A 10,200-nucleotide genomic window follows, 5' to 3' on the forward strand; every position below is an offset into this window, starting at 1 on the left:
GATTCAATAAAAGAAACTCCGTCAAACCCTGTTAGAGAAGGAGAAAGAGTCAGCCTACTCTATCACAAAAGCCCATCATTTAAACTTTCAAGACTCAGGCACATTCAAAAATTTGACCATTAACTAAAAACATCATTCCTTGAAACAAGCGATCTACCAATATAATCACATAGATACTAATTCAATAAAAAGTAATGCAATCAAAAAAACATGGTATTTCCACAATTGATGAGGAAAAAGCGAGTGATGAAAATAAGGGATAGATGGAAATTCACGTTTGAAAGGAAGCTTAAAATAGCCAATGCTGTTTAAGCAAATGCACGTGATCACATGACACAGCATTGAGTGGTTACATGGCAGTTTGACATCCTGAAATTAGTATACACACAGTTCTCTTAAATTCGACAGATAACCTGACATAGAACGTAGCAAAATTGCAAGGTAAAGACTGTAATGGAATGACAACAGAGGGTATAGAAATGGTTTTAAGATGCAGGAGAACCTGTGGCTACAATGGTATGACAATGAGCAGGAAAAGCACTATTTGAAGGACACGCATTCTCATTACCCACGATTTCTGGAGCTTCAGTTCTAAAAGTACCAGGTTCAAGATCTGCAGTAGGAACTAGTCAAAAGCAAGGAAATAAACACATGTGAAAAGTCAGCAAATTAAATCTTACCAGTATAATAGTGCTTCAATAGGTATATTACAATTTGAAATTATTTTTCTGAAATTGCATACTTGATATTTAAAGATTTGGTCACCTAAAGCCAGGTAAACTTTCTTTATGAGATAGTCACAGCCTACACAAACTGATAAATATCTCAATAAAGTCAACATGATATTCTCCTAGGTGTCTAAGTACCTAATTCCAATCATTGTAGAAGACTGACCTAGGAAACTTTAAACATTTTACCAAATATATACTTATGTAACTGTTATGGCAGTTGGCTTTTCTGTGGAAGCTTTAAGAAAACAGCATGTCCAAGTGTTCATCACAAGGAAGAAAAATATCTTTTTTTCTATTTCTTTAATTTTGTAGCTATATGAGATGATGGATTAAACTAAGTAAATTTATTGTGGTCATCATTTCACGATGTATGTAAGTCAAATCATTATTCTGTACACCTTAAACTTATACAGTGCTGTATGCCAATTATATCTCAATAAAACTGGAAGAAAGAAAATAGCATGTCTAAATAAGCATGGATACAATAAATAGCTTTTGTGTTTGAAAGGAGGCATAGAAAAGAATTAAATAAAGTGAATCTTGTAGATCTTGTTGAGAGCTCATATTTAGAAATAGGCTGAGACCTTGTTTGAGGCAAAGGCACTCAGCAAATCAGGATAAAGAACATATAGTGTGTGGTGCCCAGTAGAGCAGCTCTCTGCTCTAATCACATAAATTCCGTACCCTAGATAGGAGGGAGAGACAGTTGCAGAAGAGATCACTGATGCTTCTAGGGTCAGACCCAAACTTCTGAGTCATACCTTCAAGGATTTTCTTCAACTGCTTCTATGGACCCATCCAAACTCAGTACTATTCATCACCTCTTGGAAGCAGAACCTCCCTTATTCCAGAAGTCTGTGCTCTCTGGTTGGTCTCTACACCTTACTTTCTGTCTGTTTATCTCCATGATTTTAAGACCCAACCTCTTTCCAACTCCTTATTCCTGTCCTTCACAGACTTTTCTCTCTTTCAGCTCAGAGATGTTTATAACCCCTGCAAAAAACAGCTCAGGGCTTCCCTGGTGGCACAGTGGTTGAGAGTCCACCTGCCGATGCAGGGGACATGGGTTCGTGCCCCGGTCTGGGAAGATCCCACATGCCGCGGAGCGGCTGGGCCCGTGAGCCATGGCCGCTGAGCCTGCGCGTCCGGAGCCTGTGCTCCACAACGGGAGAGGCCACAACAGTGAGAGGCCCGCGTACTGCAAAAAAAACCACCACCACCACCACCAACAACAAAAAAAACCCCAGCTCAGTTTGCACAGACACACTGCCTTGGTTCAATCTTTTAATGTTTCACGTTGAGGCAGGTTCTGAATTTGACTCTACTACAGACTGTGAAGTAAAAACAAGCCGCCAGCTTCTGTGATATCCTCACAGATCTTGATGGGCTGTGGGGAGACGGAAGGCACTTCGTGTTTGTTTCTTGAGATAAAGATGCTTGGTTCTATTTAAGACATTTTTTTCTTTAAGAGAAGAATGGAATGGAATAAGAAAAAGCAAATAAAATACATAGTAAAAGAGTAGATCCTTGTGTAGAAAGCACAGGGAATTCTGCTGCCACGTGCGTCTCCCCCATCATGTTTTCCTTTGCTAATGGGGAAGCAGCAGCAGGTCATTTTGTGCCTTTACCCACATGGGGCTCACAGCGGCTATCACTCCCACTACTAGCATCAAACCCAGACTCCCAAGAGCTGCAAGGACTCAGTCCTTTAACGAGAGACCCACATTTACCCAGTTTGGTTTGAGGTGCCTCAGGAGTTGGTGTGGTTTTAGGTTTGGGACGTGGACGACGGGTCCGTTTTGATGTTTTAGGAGCTGAAGAAAGAAAACCTTCAGTTACTATAGAGTCTGTAGCTCAGAAGCTATGGGTAGCATGACACATGGCTCTAGGTTTCCTAAAACTTATTAGATTTCCTCATATTTTAGGAAATGTGTCTTTGTAACTTTTTAATTGGAAACTTTCACCCTTATTAAAATAGTATGGTTTTTTTTTTACAAGTTGAAGTTCATTGGCAATGAGTCAATTATAATAGTGAAGAATCATTCATAGAACTCTTGTTTGAATAAAAAGGATAAGAATCACTGCTAAAATATTATGGTAGTGGTGATAGCCAGGTACAAACTCTTTGACAGTTTACTAAAATAAGACCATGTCATTAACTAAAATGTCAGTTAAAGAACAAATATCACAGTTAAAAAAACAGTAGACCTTTAGATCCACAAAGAACCCTCCCAGACACCATAATAGTCGTTAGAGTCAAGAGAATTGCTTTTTAAACCCAGCTTTTACAAAACATTGGTTAAAAAACATACAAGATGACAAAAACAATTTCAGGTGATTACATGTATAACAGTTGACCTGAGTTAGGTTCATGCATGGCTCTCTTAAAAACAAGGGATAACTTGTTTTAAGAGTCAGAGACTTCAGTTCTTTTAGGATGAAGAATATCATGGAGTGACAGCAGAGGATGACGATGTAGCTTTATGAAGCAAAAGAACCTGTAGCTTCGATGTTGATGGAATGAGTCTGACAATAAGAAAAAGCACTTACTGAGGATCACAGTGTTATTACCTTGTGTTGTCACCCAAGCCTCAGTTCTGAATGTAACAGGTTCGAAGTCTGCAGTAGGAGCTGACCAAAAGTATTAAAAATAAACCAAGGGATTGTTTTAAATAAACTCAAAATATTTACTTCAAAAAGAATCTTACTAGTATAATATAGGTTCTAGAACTACATAGCAACTTTTAAAAACTCTTAAACTAGAAGAGTAAAAGTTGATTTCCTAAAATTTGGCCATACCTCAGTCAGGTGCCTATTTCCTTATTCCTCCTTCTTTGATGATCTGATTCTAACTAATAAGCCAAAGTGGGATGTGTGGGTATTGCTAAGAACTTATCTTTGGAAAGAGGCTGAGGCCTCAGCATGATGAATCAAATTGGGTATCCCTCCAGACTAAGCAAAGAAAGAACATGCCTTCATGAGCAAAGAACAGCTTGCTGATATATACTTGATCAAATCTCAACTGCTTCATCAGGTGCCTAAAGATCTCCACCATGGGAGTCTATGGACCAATCAAGATCTAGAAAAGCTTTGACTACCACCTTGAAGTCAGACATCCTTTATACTTGTATTACAGTTAGACTTTCTCCTTTGGTTGGTCTCTACTTATATCCATTCTTTCTGATTTTATTCCTTTCCATCTTTCTACTCATCTATGTACTAGGATGATTTCAAGGCTCCACTCTTTTTAAATTTATCTTTCCCTGCTCCAAATATTTATGTCCCTAGCACATCTTGTTGGTAGCACCCAAATATCAATCTTGTATTTGCATAAATGCTGCCTAATGCCATCTTCTATTTTATCTACAAAGGAAATGCTTTTGTTCTTAACTGTCTTGCAGGTGTGAGGACTAAAACATGTCTCCCACATCTGATACATTAGCATCTTTAGAGGTATACAATTTGGAGGATACTGAAGGCACTCAGTGTTTGTCAATTTGAACTGAATATGCCTAATTTTTCACAAGAAGCTTTATTTTCAAGAGATAAACGGAAGTTAATAAAACGCACAGTGACAAAGATTTTACAGAGGAAGCAAGAGGCATTCAGCTGCCCCACCGATCTCCCCCTACTGTGCTCTTCTTGCCAGTTCCACAGTGGGAACTGCAGCTTAATACGAGTTGTGTCTTTACTCTCATGGGGCATATTGGTTACTCCCCAAAACTGGGATTACTCAACACCCTGCAGGGTTAGGTTGTTGGGACTCTAAACCAGGAACACAAGTTTACCTGGTTTGGACTCAGGTACTTCAGGATTTGGATGTGGATGAATTGTCTGTTGTGATGTTTTGGAAGCTGAAGGAAGAAATTCTTGGGTTATTGCATAACTACATCACCCATGGTTCTGGAAGCTATGGGAGGCAAAAAACATGACTCTAGATCTTCTACACCTTGTTAGATTTTTGCCTGTTTAGTTTGAGATTTTTGTCACATACGTAACTCCTTCTATATCTTCTTTTACCATAGAAGATTCTTTGAAGACAAAAATCACTTTTTAATATAAGAAATAAAGATTAGTAATTATAATCAAAGTCTCATAGAGCAGCTTGACTGGGCAACAAAAAGGTTAAGAACTGTTGCTAAATTTTAATGGATAATGAAGAATAGTCATGCTCAATCTGAGGTTTATAATTTAATCTTCCAATCTTTGGTACATATTCTAACTATTAAAATAAAAACGTATTATTACCTAAATGGAAACAAAACAACAAAATACTATGCAAATCGAAAAAAAGGTAGAAATGTAGATGTGCAATGAATGGATCCTCCTGGCCCTATGAGAGCTGTTGATGACTTTATCTGTCTAGATAAGAGGGAGATCGGGATGTGTTTGAAAACCAATTTTACCACAAGCACCGCTGGAATAAAACACAGAATGACACAATTTCAAACAGGTTACGCGGCAAATAAATCTCCTGAAGTAGGGTCACATATGACTAGTTCTATTAAAAACAACAGGTAATTTAAAGGTTTTCATAATTTTAAGAAGAATGTAATTGAATGGCCACAAAGAATAAAACTGTTGTTACATGGAGCAAGATGAAACTCTGGGTCTGACAACAAGCAGGATAAGTCTCTTTGAAAACACAGTTTATCATTACCTAATGTTGTTCTGGGGGCCTCTGGTCTAAGAGTGACAGGTTCAAGGACTGTAGCAGGAACTGACCAAAAAACAATACAGTAAACCAAAGAGATTTAAAAATACATGAAAAGTTAAAACATTCACACCTCAACAAAACTTGCTTATATATCATTCCTTCTACAGAAACAAAGAAAAAAAAAAAAAACCAGAAAGAGTAGAGGATTGTTCTTTGAACATTTGGCCAAACGATAGTCATGGTCAGTCTTAGGCTTATCCTTGGAAATATCTTGAGTCAACATGAAATTCTCCTAGGTTTTAACTAATGGATTCTAATTGATATGGAAAACTCTGCACTGGAAAATATTTTTAGGCACTTACCTAATGTACACTGAAAAAAGAAACTGTCTTTAAAAAAATCTGATCAACCTGTACTTCTGTGGAGGCTGAAAACGAGCCCTTACTGTGTTTAAGTAAACATGGATACAATAGACAGTTTATAAGTTTGAAACAGCTATAAAAATTATTCATTGAAGCGGACAGTGTTGGTCTTGCCAAGAGCTAGTCTATGGAAAGAGTCTGAGACCTTTGTCCAAACCACGACAAATAAAAGAGCAGGATAAAGATGGTTACTCAGTCTGAAATACTCAGTAGAGCATCTCTCTGGCCTAAGCCCAGAAAAAGTGGAAATCAAAGACTGTTGATGTCTCTCTATCAAATCTAAGCTCTTGAACCAGGTCCTCAAAATCCTCTTTCAAATGACTGGATGGATCCATCCAAATGTAGCATCATCAACAGCCAGGTTTTGACCATGAGAAGTAGGACAGTCTGTTCTAGGCACCCCCAACCACCACACTTCTGGTTCTTCTGCCTTGGTTCACATTTCCCTCTATGCATTCAAATCCTGTAGTGGGCCTAAAGCCCAAGGTCCAAGGTCCAAGTCCAGTCCACCTTGATCTTTTCCCTGTACCATACATATTCTCAACTTTACAGTTTTAGAAATGAAATGTCTCCCACAGCTGGCATATCACCCACAGTTGCCAATATTGGTCCAGGAATTTGCAAGGTACTTACAATTTGTTTATTTACTTGAACGTAATATATTGGCTTTGCTAAAGAAGTAAAACTGGAATTTTATAGTAAAATATATACTAAATGTATGTCAAGACTCACACATAAAAAGAATATGGTATTCTGGCACCAGCTGTATCTCACCCAGTCATGTTCTCCTCAATACCTGGTAGAGGAGACATTACTGATGATGCCTCATGACTTCATGCTTAGAGAGAATATGAGCTTGGCACTGCTTTGCGTCCTCAATTGGACAGGTTACTACGGCTCACCCTTAAACCAACAAAACACACATTTACCCGGTTTGGTCTGAGGTACTTGAGGGCTTGGTGTGGTTTTAGGTCTGGGACGTAGACGACGAGGTCTTTGTGATGCTTTGGTAGCTAAAGAAAGGAAAGCCTTATGTTATTCTACATTGTACGGCTCTGGGTACTGAGGAGAGGTTTTTCCAAAACCTGTTAGAGTTTTTAAAGTTCCATGAATTTGTAGTTTAAAATTTTTACTCATTTTATGCCAATGCATCTTTTTTTTTTAAGGTTGAGGGTACTTTGGAGGCAAACTCATGTTTACAGTCAAATTACTCATTCAAGGCATGAAAATTAGCACTTGTGATCAGATACTCATAGAACTTCCTCACTGGGGGAAAAATGAGAAGGACCAGTTCTGGTGCAAGGGGAGGGGAAGTTAGGGTCACACTAAGACCCTAACTTCAGATTTGGATAATTGCCTATTTGTCAAATTAGTAATAAAACACATCATCACTTAAAACACCAATAAAGAAACAAACATACCATGCAAATAGTTTTTTAAAAATCTAGAAACTTAGATGGCAAAGGAGCTTAAGAGTAGCTGTTATTGCTGATCAGCCTAGAGAGGAAATAGATCCCAATTTGTTTTAAACTCAGCTTTAACACAGAACACTTTTCAACGAAGCACAAGGCGATGTGATGATTTCAAATGCCCCACGTGGCAGGTAAACGTTTTGAACTAAGCTCATGCCTGCTCTCCTAAAAACAACAGGAACCTTGTTTTTAAGAGGCTTCAGGGCTCTTCAAGTGAAGACAGTGGCTGAATGGCAGTGCAGGATGATAGTGGTCATCTCGTGAAAGAGGAAAAGCCATGTGATGGGGATGGAGACTGAACAGACTGTACAAGGAGCAGCAAAAGATCTAGGCAAGTGGCACAGGGTCATTACCTAATGTGGTCCCAGAGGTCTCAGTTGTAAAAGTATCAGGTTCAAGGTCTGTAACAGGAACTGAAGTAATAAACAAAAGAGGTTTTTAAAAAAATGTGTATGAAGAGCTACAACATTCATGTCAAAATGAATCTTGCCAGTGTAACATTGCCTCTAGAATATTTTTTTAAAATTTCTGAATGAAGGGTGTTATGGACTGAATTGCCTCTCCTCAGAATTCATTTGTTGAAGTCCTAACTCCCAATGTGACTGTGTTTGGAGTTAGGGTCTTTAAAGATGAAGTTAAGGTTAAAGGAGGTCATAAGGGTGGGGCTGTAAGCCAATAGGACTACTGTCCTTATAAAGGAGAGGGAGAGACACAGGGACGCTCATACATAGAGAGAAGGCCCTGGGAGGACACAACAAGATGGTAGCCATCTGCAAGCCAAGGAGAGGGACCTCAGGACATATTAAACCTGCTGATAACTTGATCTTAGACTTCCAGCCTCCATAGCTGTGAGAAATAGATTTCTGTTGTTTAAGCCACCCAGTCTGTGGTATTTTGTTACAGCAGCCCCAGCACACTAATAGAAAGGGAAATCAGTTGTTGTGCTCAGACCTGGCCAAACTGTAGTTAGGGACTTCTTCATCTCATGAGACAGTCATTACCTTTGGTCTCCGTTTAGCACCACAAAAGGGAAACAGTTCCTGTAGTTAGTGCTTGAATATCTGAGTCTGCTATGGTAGACTTTAGGATATTGTTAGGCTTTTACTTAAATATGTTTCTAACAACACTCAAGAAGCACGTGAAAAACTAACCTGTACTTCTGTGGATGCTGAATAAAGAAAATATCTACTATGTTTATCAAATTATGGTTGCAGAAAAAGTTCCTAAATAACCAAGCAGCCATTACACAAATAGCCAAAAACTGTTCTGATAATCTTGCTGAGAACTCAGCTTTGGAAAGATCTTGTGACTTCTGTCCAGACAAGAAGACTAGGTAAGAGGCAACTTCTTAGTCTGTGGCAACCGGTAAAGCACCCGTCCACTCTCAGCACAGGGAAAACTATCCAAGTTCGGGAAGAAGAGACTTCTGATGCTCATTAAGAACAATGCTAGCCTTATTCAACTAGTGTCATTCAAATGCATCATCACCAACAAAAATGCTTTGCCTGGCACTTAGAAGAAGCAGGGACTCTGCCCCCTCTGGTTGCCTCTCTATATATCCTATGTTTTCATCTTGTTCACTCTCACCTATCCACTTGTGCAAATTCTGATGTGACGTCAAGGCCCAAACTCCTTCTCTGCTCTACTGAAGCCCACGTCGATTTTTTGCTTCTTTAAGACTTGCTATAGATGTATGAGATGAGAGAATTTGGGGTCCCTCCATCACCAGTTAGGGAAGAACTAAAGATCAAAAGCACCTATTTTGGATTATATGTGAGTTAAAAAATATATATTTCCATTAAAAAAAAAGAGCCACTATAATCAGTCTACACTTAATGTTTGTGTACCTAAGAAAAATCTTGAATTTGCAAAAACACCCTGCCCTGTTTTCATCCTCTAGGATTTTCACACAAGAAAAGCGTTTGTGCTCAACTAACCTGCAGACTGAGAAGTATAACATGTCTCTTACTATCCAGAATTGGAGAGAAGGTTATGTCTCTTCCAAACATGAACTCCTCGCCAGTTCTGAAGGGGCAAGGACTCTTCATGATTCCCTCACTAGGGGGTATATGGGTTTACATTTTCAACCAGTGACAGGCTGCCAGGCTCCTTAAGCCAAGGGCCTTGCTTTTGTCTGGTGTAATCGCTGCTGCATCTGAACTTGGAGTGGTTTTAAATTTGTGTTGTGAATGACATGTCCGCTGGGATGTTTTTGGAAGTAGAAAAAGATAAATTTCTGTTACTTTAAAGCTTCTGCAACTTACAGGTTTTTGAACAGAATCTTCTTTAAGTTTTCCAAAGCTTGATAGATTTTCTTCAGTTTCAGGAAATGTTTCTTTCTAGTGTGAAAAGTTTGGCCCTACTACGCTACTGTATCTTCCTTTGTTATTGAAGATACTTTGGGGACAAAGTTGACACATTAAAATGAATTATTAATTCAGAGAGTCAAGATTGGTATCTTTTAACACATTCTCCTAGAGTCCCCTGACTGCATTAAAAAGGTTAAGAATCATTTCTAAACTATGGTGGAGATTAAGGGGGAGTCAGATTCACCTTAAGGATGGGGCTTACTATTGAAACTTATTAGCCTTGATCACATTATCTGTTAGACAATTCACTAAAAACATATTACCCAAATGTTAACAAAACAACAAAAAAACCAGGCAGACAGGGCTTCCCTGGTGGCGCAATGGTTGAGAGTCCACCTGCCGATGCAGGGGATGCGGGTTCGTGCCCCGGTCCGGGAGGATCCCACATGCTGTGGAGCGGCTGGGCCCGTGAGCCATGGCCGCTGAGCCTGCACATCCGGAGCCTGTGCTCCGCAACGGGAGAGGCCACAACAGTGAGAGGCCCGCGTACCGCAAACAAAAAAAAAAAAAAAAAAAAAGGAAGAAAAAAAGGGGAGGGGGGAAAAGGGG

At 39.2% G+C, this 10,200-nt stretch overlaps 1 protein-coding gene across 3 annotated transcripts in view; it reads right to left on the reverse strand.

Annotated features, from left to right (window-relative positions):
- The window catches only part of ABI3BP (ABI family member 3 binding protein), a 260,060-nt gene that overhangs the window by 81,433 nt on the left and 168,427 nt on the right, over nucleotides 1-10,200 (reverse strand). The window contains exons 32-38 of one of the 3 annotated variants that reach the window (XM_024759292.1): nucleotides 7,636-7,695; nucleotides 6,740-6,823; nucleotides 5,392-5,451; nucleotides 4,520-4,585; nucleotides 3,303-3,362; nucleotides 2,462-2,545; nucleotides 569-625 (exon numbers count right to left, since the gene is read on the reverse strand). The exons of the other annotated variants lie outside the window; for them this stretch is intronic. Of the exons in view, the coding sequence (XP_024615060.1) occupies nucleotides 569-625; nucleotides 2,462-2,545; nucleotides 3,303-3,362; nucleotides 4,520-4,585; nucleotides 5,392-5,451; nucleotides 6,740-6,823; nucleotides 7,636-7,695 (471 nt within the window). The remainder of the gene's footprint in view (nucleotides 1-568; nucleotides 626-2,461; nucleotides 2,546-3,302; nucleotides 3,363-4,519; nucleotides 4,586-5,391; nucleotides 5,452-6,739; nucleotides 6,824-7,635; nucleotides 7,696-10,200) is intronic. 3 annotated transcript variants of the gene reach the window in all.

The sequence above is a fragment of the Neophocaena asiaeorientalis genome, unplaced genomic scaffold (genome assembly GCF_003031525.2).
Source record: "Neophocaena asiaeorientalis asiaeorientalis breed wild unplaced genomic scaffold, Neophocaena_asiaeorientalis_V1.1 scaffold197, whole genome shotgun sequence".
In the NCBI taxonomy this organism is placed as follows: domain Eukaryota; kingdom Metazoa; phylum Chordata; class Mammalia; order Artiodactyla; family Phocoenidae; genus Neophocaena; species Neophocaena asiaeorientalis.